This window comes from Misgurnus anguillicaudatus, chromosome 8 (assembly GCF_027580225.2).
Source record: "Misgurnus anguillicaudatus chromosome 8, ASM2758022v2, whole genome shotgun sequence".
Classification (NCBI taxonomy): domain Eukaryota; kingdom Metazoa; phylum Chordata; class Actinopteri; order Cypriniformes; family Cobitidae; genus Misgurnus; species Misgurnus anguillicaudatus.
This window is the reverse complement of record NC_073344.2, coordinates 5,108,697-5,132,546: the sequence shown is the minus strand read 5'-3', so window position 1 is coordinate 5,132,546 and position 23,850 is coordinate 5,108,697. Positions and strand designations below refer to the sequence as shown.

Sequence of the window (23,850 nt, the reverse complement as noted above, 5' to 3'; positions counted from 1 at the left end):
TTCGCAATGCGCAAGAAAAAGGACTCACCGGCAGGGGTCAGTAATGGCCCGTTCTGAATATATTTTAAATTTGTTCACAGTGTTTGATTTTTTTAAACAATTTAGTTATCAGTATTAAACAGTTTTTTAAAAAATTGTATATGTAGATGCATAAAAAGTTATTTTAACTGTTAACATGCATAGGTTTGGACCAATGAATAAAGATCCCATATGATATTTAAAAATAAAAAGGTTACTGCATTTTAACAAAACCCTACTCCAGGCTGAAATCTGAAGCTCATGATATTGCTGTAAACAAGGCCATCTTTAACCTCGGGGGGCTTTTTTCTTCACCCAGGTGGAGTCATGTAACTGACAACTTTCATTTAGATCAAGTGTCTAAAGCTGAGATCAGCACACAAAAAATACGCTATTCCTCTCTTGGAGGATAAAGAATCCAAGATACTCAAACTTAACACAAGATATCACACAATCTTGGTCCTTGGTTCCTCATAGACACACTCACATTCAAACACAAGTGCCATGTAGAGGCATAAATTGTTGTGACAAAAGGGAAGGAGGTACAATTTCCTGCTGTACAAACTTGTGGTTGTTGCCCTAAAGCCAGACACTTAACCCCAATCGAGTTTAAAGAGGAACATGCTATAGTGTCTTTTCTTCCTTTTTTGGCCTTGTTACACTATAAAAGACACTACACTGTCAAAAATAAAGGTACAAAGCTGTCACTGGGGCAGTACCCTTTAAAAAAGGTCCTATCATTTACCATTTAGGTACAAATATGTATCTTTTAACTGCCAATATGTACCTTTGAAGTACTAATATGCACTTTTTGGGTACAGTGCTGTCCCAGTGAAAACTTTTGTACCTTTTTTTTTGAGAGTGTACGATGTCATTTGAAAAACAGTTACATTATTTGTGTTTTGTTTTCATTTACATTTACAATGATTTATATTAATGCATATGGCAGATGTTTTTATCTAAAGCGACTTTTTAGCATTATAAGCTATATTTTATCAACACATGTACTTACTAGGATTGAACCCATGACCTTTGTGCTACTAACACAATAATCCACCAATTGAGCAATTGGAAGCACTTTTTTGTTTCACTTTGAAATCATTTTTACATTTATTCAATATGTAGATAATGAATGGTGATATATTTTTATGTTTAATGTAATATAAAATGTAAACATATGCACAGCTGCTTTGTCTTACCGTCCAGGTGGCTGACTTGGCTGTGCTGGACTGCTGAAAAGACACATCAAAGGTGTGTGGGCCAGCATAGTCTGTGTTGGATGGGATGGCAGGTGATGGAGACAGGGCCTCAAAAGTGGAACTGGGCTGGGCGTAGGGCGACGGGGCCGTTACGTTGTTTTGGGCATGGTCGTTGTTGTAGGGACTGGTGGAGGTGGATCCACCATTTTGATCCATGCTGTTGAGAAGCCCCAGACTCGTGTACTGTGGCTAGAGAAAGAAAATAGAAAAAAACACGCAGCATTTTATTCAGTATCCTTTCAGGTGTTCAGCAGTTGGACAAAATGATACGGTATTAGCACTGTCATACGCACAAAGAAATAATATAAATCAAAACATTAATGAGTTGTTGCCAAAATACAACTTCTTTTGATGTTAATACATCGGGCTATGATGTAATGGGGGGTTTAAAGAAACAGTTAGTGCTCGGAAGACTTAAATAAGCCTTTGTATGTTTAAGTCAGTGAGAAATATGACCCAAGAGGTTATTCTCTTTCTCAAAGTTTTTAACAAAAAGCCCTGCCCATGCATTTGTGTAAGAGCAATGTTCTTGGATGTCAACCATTACAAATAAGGTTTATCAAAACAAAAAAGGTGGACATTTTCATGTTGTAAGAAGTTTTACAATGCTCTCCAAACATTGGGTCGCATTCATCAAGCATGCATAAGCACAAATTTGTGTGTGAAATGTGCGTACGGATGTTTTCACAAACAAATCGTGATTCAACACTTAATTTACTTATACCAAACGTACGCAACATATGCTATAATTATAATGTATATAACAATACTATATATATAGTCAACATTTGAAGTGGATCAAAAAAGTATATCAATCATGTTTTGCGTACAAATAAAACGCAATATGAAAAGTCGTGCAATACAAACATCAAATTTTGCATGCATATGATATGCCAGTCTTTTCCGTTCAGTTATGTATTGTATTGGTTTCTCTTTTTCATCAATCACTTGATCAAGGTCTCCTGTCTGTTTTATTTTAAATACAGATGCACTTCTCTGGTGAAGTCATAGGCTATTTATTTATCAAAACCTGATACACCAGTGGACAGCACATCTGGCTTCCTCCACTTACAGCAAACCCCTTAAATCAATAATGAATATTTTTAGTTTTTTTAGATCTTTTGCTTTAGTGACTTCTCTAAAATTGTCTGTGAACAACTTTTGTGGAAAGCCCTTATGTGGAGCTGATTTGGACATGTATGCATATTAGCAACCTTGTGCACGCGGCTGCTCATTCAGAACACTCAAAATTTACTAACTTAAGAATGCATTTGAAAACAAATTCATGTGCGTATGTACGCACATGTTGTGAATTAGGCGTAAATGTTTCGTTGTGCATATAAAAAGAAAACATATGCAATTAATAGTGAATGAAACCCAGTGTTATTAAAAGTTATCAATGATTCAGTATGTCATAAGATAAAACAAACTTATTAAAATGTGTAATAAAAAGTAGCATATAACTGAGACTACACCTCAAATTTTGTTACTAACTGAATTATAACTCCGTCTAAGTTTCAAGCCTCTTGAAGGTTCCCTTAAGACATCATGGTTCTCCAAGCAGACATACATCACTTTTTAGACCATATGTAAACACCAATCAAGTTTAGGAATCGATTACATCTTTAGACAACATTTATTACAGTGTTGAAGAGGCCAGTGCTCTGTAGAAATGAATGGAAACTTGAAATGAATTTGAAAGATGTGCTAAAAACAAAGGTAGGTGGGGCAGTCAGTATATGGGCGTTACACAATTCACACGACTCCTGTTGCCCTGCAATGAAGGAGCACCGAGGAATTAAAATGACTGTCATTTGAGAATAAGGAGAATGTTTTGGAGTCAAGCCAGCCTTTCCTGCCCCACTCTTCCAGCCATTCCTTTCCATTTATATACGCAACATTCTTCAATGAGGTGCCATAGTTGTGTGGCTCTTTAGACCATCATTAATCTCTACCGGGTCTCTTGTTTATTTCAGGCATGGATGAAGACAGCTGTTCAGCTTGCACGCTTATCCTCTTTCTCTCCTTTTTCCTGTCTGTCGTCCCTTCTATCTCTTCCTATTATTTTCTCACAGAAACACACAAAAGTCTCCCGGTGCTGCTGGTATTACCCCGTGGGGAGAAGTAAAAGATTGATTTTGTTGAATGCATGTATTGGAATAATTCATTCTTATCTTCAAAGAAACAATTAAAAACCACTTATTTTGTACACCCAAACACACACCTGAGAACGGGTCACTTCACTGACCCAATATGCCGTAGGGCATAGAGACAGAGAGGGTGCCTTTTGTGATGATGTACAGACGGGGTCATTGTGTGTGTGTGTGTCACGAGTCTGCTCAGCCTCGTGGAAACATTGAGTCTCAGGCTCTTAAGAACCTGTCTGAGGGAACAATAGACCAGGGAGGTAGGAGTATGAAAAGAAGCCTATTGTAAGTGCAGACGCACACACACATACACACACACAAAGAGGTCCAAAACACTAGAGCAGTACCCTGCAGCCTCAACACAGCTTCCAAAACACACTTCTTTACAATGGAGCAATTAGGACATAATGGAATCTTTTAAAGACAGTAAGGCCAAACAAGTGAACCTGTGCATCTGATCCGGCTGTGGGAGCGCCCCGTCTACTAAGAGCCATTAGGAGTACATTAGCATCAATTTGAAATTAAAAACTTTTAAAGGTTAATCTCTTGGGGTAGGGTGAGTGATGCTGTATCTGTACTTTGATTTTAATCTCAGTTTGACACCGAACATTTTGAGAGGAATACGACGATCTTATAGGCTTGAAGTGAAAAGGCGCATACTGCAATCTAAATCTGGGAAACTACACAGGAAACTTCTAAGAATCACTGTATTTAAATAATGTTTATGCATGCAGTGATAATAAAGGAGAGAATTGGGGTATAAACTGCGCTTTTGCTAAATATGAGGAAATACTAGATAATTATAATATGTTGTTTAAATGCCTGATTTCGCAACTAACTTGTGTGCCAGGTGAACTAAGCATGAAGGTTTTTTTTGACTGCGGCACAAAATATTTTAATAAAAGCACAATTGAATCATCGCTAAGCAGACAAAAAGTATTAATGAAGGTTTATTTAGCTTTTAATCAGAGTGCGATAGTGGGAAAGAAAATAGTGGGATACAGTAGTGATCAAATTGATTAAACCAGTGTTTCCCAACCAGGGGGGCCTCAGCAGATTTCCAAGGGGGCCTCAAGATGACTTAAAATTAAAATTGGACAAAACAAGCATTAAAATAAGCTAAAACAAGCAAAAATCAAGATGTTTCTTATTTTTTTGACCATTTTAGTAGTGAATATACATCTGTCCAGTTTTTCCAAGTTCTATTTAATTTTATGTGGAAAAAAATCAAATTGTTTTGGGGAACTAGGGGGCCCTGAAGTGAAAAAGGTTGGGAACCACTGGATTAGACTAATAGTCCTGCATAATGCAACAACCATACCATTCAAGATATTCAAATTAAGCAAGTATTTAGGATTTGGGTGGTGTCATTGACTGTTTGCTTTCCTGGAAAGCCCACATTGATTATCTTTGCTCAATTTTTTTTTTAAATAAGTAAATCAGTAAATCAGAGGATTAAGCTGTTATTTTACCAAGCAGTCTTAAGAAGTCTGGTGAATTATAAAATGCAAGCTTGGTATGGCAGTCTTTCAGTCCAATCAAAATCCCAGCTTGCACGTCTTGTAAAAATTACGCAAATTAAGCATTATGGAGTGCACTGTTTAGAAGTAACCGTTACAAAAACTCAATATTTTAATGAGCAAGATGTAATGAATTGTTATGGCATTTTAATGTTGCAATTGCCCAATTGTTATGTGTTGTATGGTGTTAGTCCAAGACAAATGTCCTGAAGAGGACAACAAAATATAACCATCTAATAACTGCTTAAGTGTCAATGGAGAGTCTGGATGCTTAGCAAAAATGCAGAAGGTTGTTGGTGCAATTTGATATGAAGATGCATGTGGTTGGATTGCAAATGGCTGAAGGGTATAAATGTTGAGATCCAAGATACTAAGTTTATTTCAGAAATAAGTCTATCTCAGATCATTTGATAAGGAAGATTGCTTCTATCGCTGTTAGTTTCTCTAAAAACAATCAAGCAAAATAACAACCTGTTATTTTTTACCTATAATTATTTTTTTTTTAAAGCTACTTAATATTAGTTCAAATGCATAGCTATTGGATCTAGATGTTACATCAATTGTTGTCAAAAAATTAAAATATTGGAGCAATCTGAACCAGCTTTAAGACAATCAAAAATAGTTCAGAATTAAACTGCAGTTTCCACCTATTAACAATGCATTCTAACAATATGCCGTTGACAAGTGTCAGCTATGGCAGCACTACAGCTGTTTAAATCTAAAGTACTACCTGTCTGCTGAAAATTTGGAATGACCACAGGAGTTTAGGGCTCCTAACTCCAGACTAGTGACAGGAGTTGCGATTACCCTGGCCTGGGGGGTGAGATGATTGCCATTCCTGGGTGTGTTCCAGTGACCTGGGCAGTCTGTGACCCGGGCTTGGTGTTGAGAACATCTGTGAGGTCTTGATGAGTGACCACAGGGGTAGAAAGCATTAAGTACTAAATCGGGAAAGGTGGGGGGGGGGGGGGGTTAGGTGGGAATGTTTCTCTTATTCTCTTAACACTCCATACCCAGTGGGCTGGGCAGAGCAGATGATTGTATCTGTATCCACCTCAGTTAAAACAATTACAATTCCCAGACTTCTCAGATCACTCTGATGCGCGCATTCTTCAAAGTGGCTCCGCAATCTATCACATAGACGAGGGGGTGTTTAACCTGAAACCCTTTAGATGAGAGAAAGATGGACACGTCTTAAGGACCAAAGAGCTAAACCAGAAAGACCACGATGAACATGTACGCAGCCGATGTGAAAAGTAGTCAAGGTTCATTAAAACCAAATACAGGATTGAAACACCAGCAAAGTTTGTCACCTAAAGCATATCTGACACTTTCGCAAGTAGATCAAAACAAAAACACACTTTTATCTGTTTCCTAATAAATTCCGTGCACCTCCATGTCTCCTCTTACAATGCAAAACATGCGTGTATACGGACCCATAACCCCTACCATGATTATAGAGAGACGTGAAACAGAGCGTTCAAGAGCATTAATCAAAGCTGTGTGGGCAGTGGATTGGTTACCTAAAGTCAGCTTTCCAAACACACGGGAAAGGGGGGAGATGACCGGACTGTGTTTCTACCAACACAATTCTCTCAGCTAACGGTGTTGTGTTGACAACAGCTTTGTGCCAGAGAAGACAGCTCTGAAGTCCTCACTAAACTAATATCTGCAAGGCGGGAATGGAGAGGGCTTTTTTTAAACAAACAGACAGATCCAGCTACTATCTTAGATGGTCTCCACTTATAAACTTAAGTTGGATTGTTAATTATGCAATGAATGGAGAAACTTTAGAAGAATATTTTTTTTTAACAATCATTTAACGGAGATACTAAGTCATAAATGAAAAATGACATTTTTCAAAACAAATTGTATTTTGGGTAAAATTGTTGAATTTATTGGTCACTGTTGCCCAATCACAAAATTCTACAAAATACATCCTCCTTAAGGAATTTGATAATTATCATTTTGAAAAAAAAACTTAAGTTTGAAATCATGTTTTTCTTTTCCAGAAAATACAATTGCATTCACTTTTCGCATTTTTACAATTTCCTGATAAAGCAATGGCATATAATGATTTTAGGATGCTAAAGCGCAGTTACACAATAATAAAGAGTCCATGCTACGCAGTACAATATGTAACCAACACAACTTTTCAATCAATGGTAATAAAGGTAGTAAAAGTAGACTGCATTAGTACTTTCTTAAGAGCAAACTGCCAAATCACAGCCCATTGTTCTATACAAACAAGATTATCAGTCTCACGGTCTCAGACAAATCCATTATTTGACAAATACCCTGACTCAACCCAAAAGCAGTCCACCGCAGACAAAACATCAGCTAGGCAAACTATTAAAGCAATACACACTGATTTTTATCAGTAGTAGACTCACATAATTCTGACTACCGATTTCTCACACATAGACTGCCACAGTACAACCCATATGGTGTTAACATTGGATGCAATATATTTTAATCGCTAAAGAGACCGCTTTGATGAAATTTTTTTGTAGAACATTTGCATCACAAAGTTATGTTTCGCTTCCAATGTATTTCCACTGTAAAAAAACACCAAACCACAAATGAGCAAACAATTTCAAAAGTAACAGTATCACCGCTTAACGCAATACAAAAACAACAACCTGGTCTTAAAATCCCAATCCAAGGCCTAATTTTAAGGCCAATCTTTCTAAAATCAAAATCCAGTCACTCCACCAGGTTCCTTGAGAACCCAAAATATAGGACTTGGACCAACTTATTCTCCAGATGGGCAGTGGTAGCGCAAGGGCCTTACCTCGCTGTAGGATGTGGGAGGATTGGTCTCCAGGTACAACATATTGGCGCTGAGGTTGAGCAGTGCAGCCGCTGTTTGCTCCACAGGCTCCAGGATTCTTACCCCTTGTTTGTCTGCTTTTATCCCCTAAAAGTGTGATACGGGCTACAGAGGTGAACGGGACAGGCTTAAAGTCTCTATAGGAATTCAATGGGATTGTCATATATACCAGGAACAAAGAGGGAGGGCCTGAGAAATTACCTGTCCAATACCTGAGTCCAATACCACACCCTACTTTTTGGGAAGGTGTTACTCGTCTTCTGGCTCTTCCTTTAAGATTTAACCCTAAGGAGTTGTAAACTGTGTTCTAGAGCTAGCATTATTAAATGGATTTATTTTTTGGCTATCATTTTTGATTGACGTTTTTCACGTTTTATAGGAAAATATGTCACGTTGAGTGTTTTCTGCAAAATTTTAAATTTGATTTAAAATTTTCAATCAAAATTTTAATTGTTTTAAAAATGTACTTTAAACAATCAAATAATCAGTTAATTATAATTATATTTTATTAGAAAGATTATTAAATTTATGAGATTTCAGAAAATTTCAAATCCAAGGATAAAAGACCCCTCATGGATAGGATTTTCACTGCACAAGAATAAGTCTGCAGACACATTTCTCTATAGCTTTGGGAAAAATCCTCTTTTTTAGTTCTGCAATGTCCTTGCACAAAATTTTCTCTGCTAGTAGCATCCATTGCCCATGTTTGCATAAGAATGCCCCCCTCCCCAGCACCCAAAGAGCCTGTAGCATGTCCCTATGACAGTCCCATGAGAAACAATAGGACTACAGTTGACAGCTTGTATCTATCAGAGATGACTGGTGTAGATTTGTTTTGAACACACTAATGTTGTTTTAGATAGGGTAGGTCCAGCCCACTCCTTTGTGAATATTTAAATGTAAAAAAAGATCTTAGTGTTAGATTCATGAGATGGTACGAAATAAAGGCAATCAAATCTCAGCTTGAGGTAATGCAAGTTTACATACAACATGAACAAGGTTTTAGTTAACCAGGCGAGCAATTACAGAAAGAGTAAACTGTTAGTGGTTAAAATGTAAACTTATGTATATTATTTTAATAATTATTTTTAAAGATTTACTGTTTTAGTTATTGTTATAACACTATTGTTTAAACATTATTGGATACTGATGGCCTTACATCACCTTATATTTAAAAAAAAAAAAAAAACGAAAACAGTGAAACAACATAAGGGTGACTATTACTGATCAATACCTTTAAGTAAATTGTTTTCTAATCACTACACATTTTATATTTTGCAAAGAGTTGCAAAAGCCCCAAATCGAAACCCCCCATAGAACTCATGTCTGCTTAGTTACACATGATGAGGGCAGATTGCAGCATTTAGTGCACTGTAAATTGCTTTGAGTAAAAGCATTTTCAAAGTCTTCACAAACAGTAGCACACACCCTGACACCCGGGGGTGGCTGTTATTCAAAGCTCTTTTGATGGGGGCAATTAGAGTTAGCTAAACAAACTTCTAATTACTTTAGAAAAACATTGGCTGCAATCTACAATAGGGGTTAAAGCCCTCACTGTTGTGGCAATGAAATCACAGCGGGCGACGTCTATAAAATAAATTTATTTGGGGTCTAAAGACACTTTCTGACCAAACAGAATGTGAAAATTGTGAGTAATGAAGCAGCTACGATTAACTTTTGCAAGAGTGTAAAATTACGTAAATGGCCACTGATCATTCCACATTTATCATTTGTTTTAAATTAAACATATTTCTATATTAGTTAAGCAATTCATTATGCAATGTCTATATTATCTATGCAATTAATTATAAAAATATCACATCAAAGATAACCTGCTTCTTATTTTTCCTGCAATATTCGGTGTATATTTGTGATGACCTTTCGTGTGATACAAACTGTTTGGAAGCTTGGTTTATCAGATCACAAAAATATTTTTATAGTCCGTATTGTGCTGCCTTAGAAAGCAACTCTGGGTCATCTCAGAGGTTAACTGAAATATTTATGTGTCCTGTGGGGTCAGAGGTGACAGCATTAGGGGCAGCCTCAGGTGACAATAGCCACAAAGGGCTGGATCCCTAAAGCTGACCCACCTAACAATCACAAATTATAGCAGAGACAATCAGGAGAAATAAGCCCCTAAAAAGTTTTTGCTGTAGGGAGGCATATACTTTTATAAGACATCTCATAATGCTCCACATCCTGCCCCTTTATTAATTCATTATTAATTGAGTATTATTACTTTTTATTTATTCATTTTTAACCATGTCTCTAAAAGGCAGATCAACGCATACCTCTGAGGTAAATTTATATTCATACACACGTGTAATACAAACAGCTAAATTAGGGAACAGCTATGAGGCAGCAACAAACAAGCTCTGCAAAAAGGTGGTGAACCCAACTGAGGCTGTCCGGTGGTTCAGACAAAGGATGCTGCACTTAGATCTATATGGACACTTAAAGGACTGTTTGGGCTTAAAACTCTAGGATTAGTGAGGTATCATGTGTCAGGTGGTTAGTGTTTTGGGAGACACCTGCTCAAGCTCTGGGTCACCCCCTTATCACCCCCTTAACGATAAGGGTGAACATGCATTAATATCAAGCAAACAGTTCTGGACCCAAAATCTCATTTAGCATGATATTATTATGCTGTTCCAAATCTAAAACACAGTTTTTTTTCTGCTCACCGTTTCATACATTAAATAGTTGATAACTGTATATAAATAAGCAAACTCATGCATCACATGACTGCATTTTCTTTAGTACGAGACATTTTGAAGACAAAACACATCAGTCACTTATTATCAATAGCCAGAAGGTCTATTAATTTGCGCAAATTTGTTGTATAAATTGTGTTATGATTTATTATGTGTTCTGTGATTAATTACACTTTTAATAAAATCATCTTTTGACTTTTAAAACTACTGTCAGGATTTTCTAAAGAAATGTAAAAACACACTGAAAAGGTATAGACATACTGCAGCTATTTTTCCGACTGACCTTCTTACATATGCATTGGTAGGAGTTTCCCTTTCAGACACAAAGTTTATGGGAGGAGAGTATTTAAATGAATCACGCATCCCACTTTAGTTTGTGCTCGTCAATTTCCTGTTTTTGCGGCATAATTTAAGACCCAAAAAGCATATCTTAAACTGTTTTGGTGTTGCTTTAAAAAGATTGTGTTCGTCATTATGAAAGTGAAATGTAGCGCATGTGTTCTTTAACGAGCGGTTTGTAAGTAAATCACCTGCAGAAATCTCTATTTTCAAATTATATTTAGCTTACAGCTTTCCAAAACCAACGCTTGCTTTAAAGAATATGCATACACCAAAGCTCTCCAAGAGAAAAAACAAAACAAACAAAAAGGATGTGCATACAGTAAACATTACAAAAGATGGACTAAGAACTGAAGTGTTTTAGTATAAAAAGTATTTTAAAGGTAGATAATTAAAGGAGAAAGCTAGATATCTTGTGAGAAATGGGACGCATTTATGATGATTTTGATTAACATCAAATGTACCCCTAAATACAGAAGCACCATTTAACCAGGTTCCCCAGATGAGCTTGTGTGTAGCACCGATGTAGTTGAAGATAATAATCTGTTACTGATGTCAAAGACCAAACACCTGTGGACATCACAGAGCAAAAGTCAACACCTGCACTCTGAACCTCAGAATTGTTTTACAGCATAATTGGCACCAGTCCTGACTATCTTGTTTTGATCCTTGTCTCAGGTTGGAGGGATGATTTTATTCTGTTATTAGTTAAATAAAAACTGAAACGAAATGTGAGAGGGTTTTTAAATCACTGTTTCAGCACATAAACCCAGCTGTGTGTCAAATCTTTATGCAGATGAAACAATATGCAAGAGTTATAAAAATCTCATTCAACATTCTGTTAGTGTTTACTTGTTAGTCCGCTATTAGAATATATCGTTTTTGGCATTTAAATTTGTTGCTTATAAAATAACATTCAAATAAACATTTTTGCCCATTTAATGTGTAACTTTTCATTATCATACATTTTTCAAAAGCAATAATGTAATAATCAAGCAATAATCAAAAGCACTAAAGATTCTTTCATATCGTGTTTATTGAGGGATTAGTGGTCAGGATTTTTGGGGCTGATTATTGGAAGCAGTATCAGCCAATACAAATCAAATGGATCGCAGGGCCTATTTAAAGACATTTATAGATTTTTTTAAATTATTATTATTATTAAATTATATATAGATTATTTATGTTTATATATTGTGTGGCATAATATTTTTATCTATTTTTAAAATTAAAGTTTTTTTTATTACACCCCCTCTCTTATAGAAACAACTTAACAAAACTTAACTAAACCAAACCCACTGCACATTCACAACTCCTGGAATGTCAAGAAATGCAGCTGTATATCTGCACAATAATTGCTATAAGATGTCATTAAAAACGATAATATAAAAATGACAAATTATTTAAAATTTAATTTTAATGCATTTAGTATATAAATGATGAACAAAAGCAGCATTAGAAGTGCCTTTACACGGAGCTGGCTCAGAGACGAATGTGAGATAAAAAATAAGCACTTAATACCAACCCAATCTCACAGAAATTTGTGTTTCAGTCACAAAAAATTAGATTCATGTTCATTTTATTTTTTGTTTTCTCATCGTTTTTTCCTCTTTTTTACCATTGTCGCTTGGCGTTTGGGTTAGAACCACTTTCTCCGACTTCCTAACCCAAACCCCAAGTCTAACCCCAACTCCAGGCGAGAATAGTTTTAAAAGCGGATGAAAAACATGTAGAAACCAATGCATAAAATTACATCCTAATGCAAACCCCAAATCTTACCCTATCCCTAAGCGACAATGATATAAAAATGTGAAAAAACGATGATAAAAAAATAAAAAAATGACACAATAAAGAAAGTCGTTGTACAGACACGAAAAACCATTTATAGAAATTTGTGCTGGGTGGCACGAAAAAGACATTTGTGCTCCAGAGGCACAAAAAACAGCGGAAAATCGTGTCAATAACACGAAAACAGACTTGCCGTGAGTTAGTGTAGTCAATACAGCAAGATAAAAAATATATATTGTTGATTATTGCCCTTCATATTATATCATGATTATTATAATAATATTATAAAATCATGAATACATTTTACATGCCATATTCTTCTCATGCCACAGACAAAACAAGCTGAGAATTGTTCATGGATGCTGTTTTAAGCATTAGTAAATGAAGTTTGTGAACTGACTATATTTTGGCTTGAAAAAGCCTAGATTAAAAGTTCAAAATGTTATAAAGTTTGATGAAATGTAGACAGATACACAGATAGACAGATAAATGCAGAAAGGTTTGTGTGATGGTTAGGTTTAGGGATAAAGAGAGGGGATAGAATACAGTTTGTGTGTGTGTTTGTACATGTGTTTTTACGTGTATTTGTTTATGTTGTGCATGTTTGCATAGGTTTGTATCTGTATGCGTGTGCTCTTCTGACCAGCCTTTACAGAGGCCGCCGTTCACTTCTTTAAAGTCGCCATGAAACGAAAGTAGCGATTGCCTTATTTTTCCTGTGGTGACGTATATACGAATGAAACGGCTTCTGGAATGAAATAAGGCAGGGCTGGATTTGAATTTGTCCATCGAGATCTGATTGGATCGTTTGAAGTTTGGTCGTGTTGCTAATTGCTAATCGCTGCGATCTTCTCCCGGACCCCGCCCACCTGCCATACCATATGACCGGAAGTGAAGAGAGATCGTTTTGAGGAGGGAAGGAGATTTGCATTTTTGATTAAAGATTATGAGCACACACTATTTTTTTTTTAAATAATGAAGCTCACAGATGAATCATTTGTTAATAATACCACAATATTATATATATATATATATATATATATATATATATATATATATATATATATATATATATATATATATATATATATATATATATATATATATATATATATATATATATATATATTAGGGCTGTCAATAGATTAAAAAAATTAATCTAGATTAATCGCATGATTTCATGAGTTAACTCGCGATTAATCGCAAATTAATCGCACATTTTTATCCGTTCTAAATTTACCCTAATTTAACACTTTTCAGGTTTTTAATACTCTGATCATATATAGATATATAGATGCTTTATGCAAATGCATGTTAACAACAGCCTATTTACATTTTTAACAGAACCATCAAGCCATTGCTTTGTATATGCATTTTCCTTTAAGAAGAATTTTCTTTCTCCATTTTTATTTGATGCTACATCATTTGTGACATGTGCTGTAGAAAATTTTCAAATTTTCAAAAAAATAGTTGTTCATATTTTGACATTCTCTATTAAAACATAGAACAATGCATGATTTGGTGGAATATAACAAAATATGACAGAACTACACCTGTTTGAAGTTGAAAGAGTCAGCAAAGTTAAATTACCAGAAAAATTACCACATACATACATTAAATTACCACATCAATACCTTAAAATCACTGATAAAACTATAAGATTTAGCACACACAAAGCAAAAACATCATCAATATATGTTAAACTTTTTTTTCTTTTGTTTGATTGACATTGTGACAGACTGCTTAAAATCTAAGTGATCTAATATAATGTTACACATCAGATATTTTTACCCAACAGTTAACCAAACATTTAGTTAAGACATAACAGATTATAGATCATACCTGCGTGAATTCTTATCAAAGCAGATATTTGTAAAACTTTAATTTTGTGTAGATGTCTATATATCCGGGTCGCGCACTCGCGCGTCTGTGTCACTGTGTGCACGCGCTTCAGATGTCAGTCAGTCAGCGTGAGGAGATCACTTTTGAGTCTTGTCGCTCTTAATAACTCTTTAACAATAATCAGATACCGAACTTTATTTCTTTTAATGACTCTTTTAACATCAAGCAAGTCCTGCAGTCTATTTTCTAAGTCATGCATAAAAGCGAAACCAAAATTAATTGAGACGCATCTTTGCATTAGATTAAGCATTAGGAGGACGGGAACGTTACACCCCAGACGTATAAATATAGATCATTTCAGATGTCCAACGAGCATTTAGAGCATTGGATTTGCTAGATGATTTGGTTAATGTTCTTATTTCTATGAAAACCTTTGAATCATTTAGACAGGATCCCATTTGTCTGCGTCTCTGTTCATTCAATTATGGGCCAAGGGTCAAACAGAAATTGCGCGTTGCGTTAATCGGCGTTAATAAAATTAGTTGCGTTAAAATGAATTTGCGTTAACGCGTTAATTTTGACAGCCCTAATATATATATATATATATATATATATATATATATATATATATATATATATATATATATATATATATATATATATATATATATATAGTTTTTCATTTCAATTTCATTGCGACTTTAAGCGGGGTTTTTTTTTACCAATAATGACCGGCGTCCAATCAATCGCAGCACCCTTAGGTATAAACATCCTTAAGGGGCTCCCTGTGATGTATAACTATGCACTTTAGCCTTGATGACACTGATATCCCAAAAAGCAGTAGTCGTCATTTCACTGTGTAGGTTAACTAGACACGATACAATGCGGCTATGAGTAACCCACTTCTAGCCAAAATAAACTTAAATTTGTCTGCATGTCAGTTGTGCCAAAATAACTTGCGAGATGTATGATATTTTGTTAAGTAAGCAAAGTCAATTTTTACATTTTATTTTATTTTATTTTATTTTATTTTATTTTATTTTATTTTATTTTATTTTATTTTATTTTATTTTATTTTATTTTATGTGGGCTACGGTTAGATGTAGGCAGGTTACCGGTTATAAGATATACCAAGGTTTTAAAGAGTCAAGAGTCAATTTTCTGTGATACCATTTCCAAGGTGCGAGTGTTAACATAAAATTAATTAAATTATTAAGCCATGTAATTGTTTTAATGTTTACATTTAATATATATTACAAATATAAATATATATTTTGAGATTATTATTACTTAAAGGCTTTGTTTTACCTGGCATATATGTTGTATGTTGCTTAAAAATAAAATTGTGTGCAGTTGAAAAGTTGTTTGTATACACAGACATTTGAAAATAAAATTGTAGTGTTGCAATGGCAATATCACAACACCGTGGTATTTTTGCTTAAGGTTATCATACTGCCAAAATCTCATACCGGCTCATGCCTAGTTAGACATCTGTTACATGTTCACTGACAGCCCAAATTTTGCATTGTTTTAGCTTAGATGCCTACAGTAGGCTGTGTTTGCAAAGCTATTAGATGTCTTTAAAAAAAAACAGCCTTTTGTATGTTATTTACTGATTGTACATTTATTGAGCACTGCCTTGTTGCATTAGTAAAAGAAAAAGGGTTGTCGGAAGAAAAGAGTGAGAGAGTTAGAAAAAAGAAAAAAGAGACGTTTAAATGGATTACTCTGTATCTTGGCAGCGCCATTTCATTTTGCTTGAGGCAAACTGGTGGGGTAAAGATTCAGCAGTGATTTAGCAGTTGTGACTTAACTGCGAAGTTAAATCTTAAATTAAACGAAATCCCTTTTTAACAGCACCCCTCTAACGTGATCTGAACTGGATCAGCATACAAACAACTAAAATTATTAGTAAAAACTTTCAAAAGCTTTAAAAATGCAAAGCTTTTAGGATAAACCATGAGCCAAATAGTAGTTGCGTACTGGATGCGTAGCTGTAATATAGCACACCTTAATGATGTGTTCCAGTCTAATGCTGAGTCAGGCTTCACTTGAAAAGAACACTACAAATGACTAATCAAGGGCTAGAACAAAACACAGCCTAAACAAAACATCACCCTGCCACCTTAAACCTATTCAAGGAATTTATGTTACATTTTTGCTGGTCTGCAAAGCCCGGACCAAAAACATTTAGCTGCCAACTAATCTGTCAGCACCTATTTCAGGTGTTGTAGTGTTAGTGGATATCACTGAAGCTCATTCAAACCCCTCACACTAATACAAACTATACTAAATGTGTTTTGATCACGCAGTTAGAATGTGTATCCATTAATCTTCCCTCCAAAAGCTATGAAAAGCAGACAGCATTACAAGCCACCAAAATCTATACAGTTGTCATTATCAATCAAAAGTCACATATAAGCCTACGTTTTGAGGGCAAAGGCTAAATACACCAACACAAAATGCATAGTCAAAATAAATTCACTTTCATTAGTAATCTACGTATATATACACACTAACACCCAGCTGCTCCAACTTGCCATTCTATCAGCTGTTACATGCTTTATACAGACAACTTTATACAACTCTTTCTGCAACATTCCTCCATGCTACCTGAATCGACACCTCTTACTCCCTCTCTATTTTTCTCCTCCCCCATCCTCGAGCTCACACTGACAGAAAAGGACGCAAGCCTGAGTTCATTTCAGCGGCAGGTGCTACTCTAAATTGTTGCCCTGCAGCTAAAGAAAAAGCACAACTCCCCAAGAAAGAGCAATTTCAGATTAAAACATAAAACCCTGCGTAACACACATACCGCAGAACGCAAGGGCGCCAAACATCTCGCAAATTGTCCACTGACTAATACCGCCACACCTTTTTCTTTATTTTAAAAAGTTTTTTTCCAAAAAGGCTTGTTATTAAAGGGATGGGCAACTATATCCACCATTGCCTCTCATTAAAGTTCGCTCTTCAGAGTATAATGAGCATCAGAGCCCTGGTGCTTGGCGAGCTGCCAAAGTTCCAAGCTTTTCGATCAACATCAATGCTACCTGGCAAGGGACGGAGTGTTAGCGTGCCATCCAGAGTACCACACCCGATCTTACTGTGAAGACGAAGGGGGCGGGCGGTGTTGTAAGTACGGGGGGTATTAATCACTAGATCAAGAGAAAAGATAATCCCTCAGGGCCGGAGAGGCAAAGCGTTGCTCAGTGTCTTTCCTTTTTTCTCATCTTTACTGCTGGACAACTGCATTCCTGTGTTGGGAGGGGAGCCACCACCTCACCTAATTCTCCTGCGAGCCCAAAGACAACCTACAAGGCCTCTGCTACAGGTCATACACTTCAAGTCAAACTTTCCATTGCTGTTCTGTCGTGTATAAACATAATGTCAAATCTAACCGTGTTGACAGAATTCGCCAGAAGAATTGATGGATTATGCTCGAGTTACATACACTGCAGAAAATGATTTTCAAGAAAATAATTTCTTGGTATTTTTGTCTTGTTTTCAGTAAAAATATCTAAAAATTCCTTAATTAAGATGCTTTTTCTTGATGAGCAAAACGACCCAAGAAAATAAGTCTAGTTTTTAGACCAAAATTATCAAATTTAAGTGATTTTGTGCATAAAACAAACAAAGAAATTCGCCAACGAGGTAAGCAAAAAATTGTGAACATTTTTCTTAAACACTAAATTCAAGAAACATTCAAGAAAAATTAGCTTACCCCATTGGCAATTTTTTTTGCTTGTTTTGTGCACAAGATCACTTGAATTTGATATTTTTGGTCTAAAAGCTAGACTTATTTTCTTGGGTCGTTTTATTCATCAAGAAAAAGCATCTTAATTAAATAATTTTTAAATATTTTTTACTGAAAACAAGACAAAAATACTAAGAATTTTTTTTTTTAAATAATTTTTTTGCAGTGTAGAATCGTAGTGCTAAAGTGCTAAAGGTCTATAGGATACATAAAATGTAAATAAATTGTAGAAGAGATGAAGCTATATGTTAACAAACATTGTACAATGCACATTAGAGAGAGAGAGAAAAAAAATCACAACTTACGTTAAAGAAGAAATTGTCGGTTGTGTATAATTGTTGTAAATTTGTTCCATCTTCATAATTCATCGATTCACTTTAGTCCACTAGATTTTTCTGAATGTTTTCATTCAAAAATTACTTTAAATATTTAATGTTTAAAACATTTAAAATGTAAACAAAATTAAATAATGCGACATTTAAATCTAAAGCACTTCAGATGTGATGTGTCATTGTAGCAAAACATCACTCCTATCAGGACCTTTTATGTAACGCCGTGCATCCGGACCTGACACGTATTGTTTCATTTTGGTACTTAAACTATCCAGAATGACCAGGGAAAACCCATGAACACCCCAATAAACACTAAAACACCCACAAAGAAATATATGTTAACTGTTTCAGCTGGGGCTTACCACTAAAATCCCCACTACTGAAATTATTCACCTGACTGATCACAGTAAACAAAAGAGTTTCATATGTGATATATTTGCGATACAATAATTGTGACGCTTAAAAATGCGTATGCTTTCAAAATGTTACAGATGTTCAATAAAAATATTATACAGTTATTATAAAGACACACAAACTATTAAAAAAACTAAACAATAGGATAAATACAGAAATTTGGCTTTAATAGGTGAATAGGCTCCCATCAATAAACTGAGAGCATTCAGTGGGAGGTTTAAAAAATCCCCATGTAAATTAGTTTTTAAGTATTGTGGGGGATTTCTGTATGAATTAATTTTGTATTTTATAATGAGGTGATGTGATCAGAAAAGGGTCTTGCATTTAATCCTCAAACCGTAATGACACTGTAATGATCCGATTTGTACCCCCTCAGTTTATTTTTGGGGAGGTTTAAAAACAAGGATTTACAAAAAAGATAATTATTTGAAACTGTGTTGTGTAATTGCAAGACTAAATAAAGTAAAAAATAAAAATAAATTTTTGGGGGTTTCCTATTCATACGCAACAGGGCTATGTGCCTCCAACTGGTAATGAAGTATAGATGAATGATAAGGAATAGATAAGCATGGATTTCTGTTGGCAGCATAGCAATTTCTATTGGCTGCCTGTCGTGCTGAGTGCGTCGCATGTTACAGCGCTTAGTGTGTAAGGTCAACAATTAGTTAAATTTATGTAAAATGCTAAACTATCATAACCCTGATTTATTATTGATGTTCAAGGCTCCAGATTGTGACCAAAGAGTTGCAACGCAAGCATTTTTTTTTACAAGTACCCTCGCATGTGCGACCTGCAAATTTGAATTTGAAAGTCTGGAATTGAATTTAGTTTTTACTTTTTTCACCAGTGTGCAGTGACGCAATTTATGCATTATGGGCAACATGGGCAACATGGGCGACATTTTCAGAATGGGGCACCATTGAAAAAAACTGAATGTGCCACCGGGGTTTTACCGCTCATTTGCATGATGATCAATCGTTTTGTCTCATCATGCACTCTACCAATAGGTCTACGCAGCACCGCATAAAGTCGAATAACATCACTTCTCACTCAGAACGGCAAAAAGGCGTGAGGTCATTAGACAATGCACCAAAACTAACACCAAAAACATTATGAGAATAAATGTCAGACATCAGGTGCTCAGGTCAGGAAAACTGGATAGAAGACGAGAAACGTGTAACTGATTAAAGTATACATAGACATTTTACTCTTTACAATATGCAAACTGATAACACTGGAAATTTATTGTATATATTGTTGAATGAAATATGTTACCAGCAACAAATCAGAAACCAGCAACCCAGCTATAATGATTGTATTTAGCTGCTGACCTAAGATCAGCATTGAGAATCTTTATGGCTAATTAAAAAAGACATCTATTTGCTGACATGTTGTGTCTTAGGGAATGTTGTGCTCAAAAATAAAAAAAAAGCAAGTCATTTGTTTGGTTATTTTTGGTTTCAAGGTTAAGCCCCCTTAAAAATTGAAAGTGTCCCTTTAGTCATTTCATTCTGCAGCTAATGTGAGTGTGTAATGTGAGTGAAATCGAGTACTACTCACAGTAAGAGGCTCTTCAGGTCCACGCATGGTGATGCAGTCCATGCTAATCTGTATGGTATTGGATGCTGATCCATTTGCAAGGCCTTCAGAGAAGTTTAGCTCTATTGGTTGCATTGAATGAAGTGCTGACCTAGAACAACACAGTGGATTTAAATACAAATTTCTTCACAGAACAATTGTAGTGAACGCTTCTATCATTTTATATGATGGAAATAACAAGTATTTTTGAACAGCATATATTTCTTAAAATAGTTTATAAAGGGTTTAAAGTTTAAATTTAGGAGTTCTTCCATTTAGACACTCCTGAGTCATTTTTTGACACTTGGATGGACATTCCCATTTTTGTATCTACTCTGTGATCATATATTAAGACACACACAGTACATTATTTTAATATCACTTCAAATATAATGGTCCTATATTATAATCCCAAAGACAGTAATAATTATAGTTAAAAATACTAATACTCATGCATTGTATTACATTTCAATATAGTATTTTTATTTTTTATTTTTTTATTTTATTTCTCTTTATTCTTTATGTCTTTACTGTTCGTGTTCGAGCCTTTTTTCTGCTGCTTTGCAAAAAAATGTAAAATTGTGAAATGCACACAAATAAATCCGAAAACAACTAAATAAATACAAAACTGCTCAACATTGTATGTTTGTCAGTATTTAAATGTACAGGTGTGATTGCTTATAGTGGTAATATGTAAAAGTAAAATTGTGAGGTACATTACTCACTGGTACAGAATATCCAGTAGCTGGTTTAACCTTTATGGGTTGTTGAGGCCATTTTTGTTTTTTATGTCTAATTGAATGATTTTTGGTGACAAATCTTATATTGACACATATTATGAGCTTTGAACGCTTTGAAATTTACTCAACAATATACTGTGGGCATATTTACTACCCTTTCGGGTTGTTCGTGTACAAAGAAAGCCACTAAATTAAATGGCTGTAAAAATGTATCAGATAATTTTTTTTCAATTTTCTTTCATAAATCTGTTAATCACCCTCAGTACTGATCAAAAATACCAAATCGTCGCTGTCTGATAAAAAAAAACAAGTCTGTCCATTTTGCCGATTTTTAGATTTTTCAACGGATTGAATGTCCAGGTTCATTTCCGTATACAGTATGCTTCACATATCTAAATGTCCAATGAAAAGTTGTGAAATCATGTCATCTGATTTTCACGTATATCCATTTGGTGTCAAAGCTGTCAAGCACGCCGCTTATCTCCTGCCCTATGGAAGCATCTCACCGGTCTCGTGAAGTTTCATCGAAGCTCAGCACTGGATAGCCGAATAAACATAGCCTGGTGAGACAATGACTTTCCTTCATCGAGGTAAACATTTCCACCCGACGCCAGACGTACGTCTAGGAGTGACAAAAGTACGGTAGAACTGAAAGTATCTGTCTAGCATTACCATTCATTGTCCCTTCATAGTTTGCAAAAGACATTCAATAAATGTATAATTAATATTAAATAAACTAAGCGTATTTAATAAACTAAGACGTAGGCTATTTAATAAACTGAGCGTATTCATCTGTAAATATGTAACGCGACTTGGCCATTCTAATGAACTATAGGAAGAACGCGTATCGACCACCGTTACTGTAAAATATGCACGTTTGTCCATTTAAACTCAATTTTGGTCAAATGTGGATTATATCATTACACTGGCAACAATATGGTTACATGTAAAGATGCCGTACCAAGAATGACAACGCTACATTCAACTGCTTTTGAAATACGGTGTTTTTTTTTCACTTCCTGAAAAGTAACCTTTTTGGACATACGTGAGTTTCATCGGGCAGCGACGATATGCTTACAACATTTCCATGATTTTAACTCATTAATTGCCAAGTTTATAAGTTGTGTCACTGATTTGATGACAAAAACACACACAATTACAGATTTTCAATATAAAAAGTGATTGTGGACTGGATTTTTTTACCTTTTTCACAGTCTTGGGCTTGTCAAAGATTGGTAAAAACATTGTCTTTGATGCATTTTTAGTTTTTGTGCAGCATCAGTTTTTAGTTTTTTCCCCCTGATTAGTTGTTCGTGTCTTTTTTTGCACAAGCCAGAAATCAAGCTCTCTTTTTTGCACGGGCCTACTAAAGGGTTAATGGTGCCACATGGTGATCAACAGTAAAAATGACAAATTATACCTCTCAGCAAAAGGAAAAAATCCAACAATTAAGAATGCATGATTATATGGTGTCATGGCTTTGCAATCAAAAAATGTTGTTATAATGGCAGTCAATGGGGAAAAACAGTAAATAAAAACTGATCCTGCACAAAAACTAAAAATGCATCAAAGCCAATGTTTTTACCAGTCTTTGGCATGCCCAGGACTGTGAAAAAGATAAGAAAATCTTTTCAATATAAAAATCACTTTTTATATTGAAAATCTGTCAATTTGTGTGTTTTTTCCCCAAGTCAGTGACACCACTTATGAACTTGGCAATTAAAGAGTTAAATTCATGGAAATTTTGTAAAAATTTGGTAGTTTTGATACTGAGATTGATTAACAGATTTATGAAAAAAATGAGGGAAAAAAATTAATCTGATACATTTTTACAGCCGTTTAATTTAATTTTTTGTACACAAACAACCCAAAAGGGTTAAATCAGATTTAAATCACAACTCATTTAACCCCTTTTTCTCTTTAACATCTGATGAAACACAGCTAAGTACTGTGTGTGCATTTGCATGTACAGGAAAGACGTGTGTGAAGCTTTATAGTGGTCTGATTTGAATATTAATGTAACAGCATATTTCTGGAATATTTTGTAACTCACTGGTCCAGCATCTCCAGTAGCTGGTTAAGTACATCTTGTCCGATATCTGTATTCTGGGAGCCCTGACCTTGTGACATGGAGGCCAGGAAAGAACCTTCAGCCCATGAAAGACATGCTGCTGGTTCTCTTAATCTAGAACATTGGAAAGAGAAGACTTTAACTGAGTATTTGCATCCTTTGACACACACATTTACACATCAAATGTAGACTTCTTTAAAGGGGACATTTCACAAGACTTTTTTAAGATGTAAAATAAATCTTTGGTGTCTAGCTCAAAATACCATATAGATAATTTATTATAGTATGTTAAAATTGTCACCTTGTAGGTGTGAGCAAAAAAGTGCCATTTTGGGTGTGTCTTTTAAAATGCAAATGAGCTGATCTCTACACTAAATGGCAGTGCCTTGGCTGGATAGTGCAGGTTAAGGGGCGGTATTATCCCCTTCTGACATCACAAGGGGAGCAAAATTGCAATAACCTATTTTTTCACATTCTTGCAGAGGATGGTTTACCAAAACT

General features: G+C 35.1%; 1 protein-coding gene across 14 annotated transcripts in view; it reads right to left on the bottom strand.

The window, feature by feature from the left end:
• tp63 (tumor protein p63) overlaps positions 1 to 23,850 on the bottom strand; it is a 94,638-nt gene that overhangs the window by 18,859 nt on the left and 51,929 nt on the right. For 9 of the 14 annotated variants that reach the window (XM_073870164.1, XM_073870170.1, XM_073870169.1 and 6 more), the window contains 3 exons: positions 23,332 to 23,463; positions 20,521 to 20,650; positions 1,218 to 1,466 (listed from right to left, as the gene is read on the bottom strand). In XM_073870164.1, the coding sequence (XP_073726265.1) occupies positions 1,218 to 1,466; positions 20,521 to 20,650; positions 23,332 to 23,463 (511 nt within the window). Of the gene's footprint in view, positions 1 to 1,217; positions 1,467 to 7,738; positions 7,916 to 20,520; positions 20,651 to 23,331; positions 23,464 to 23,850 lie in introns of those variants that run through there. The other 5 variants (XM_073870166.1, XM_073870168.1, XM_073870167.1 and 2 more) reach the window with 1 other exon arrangement.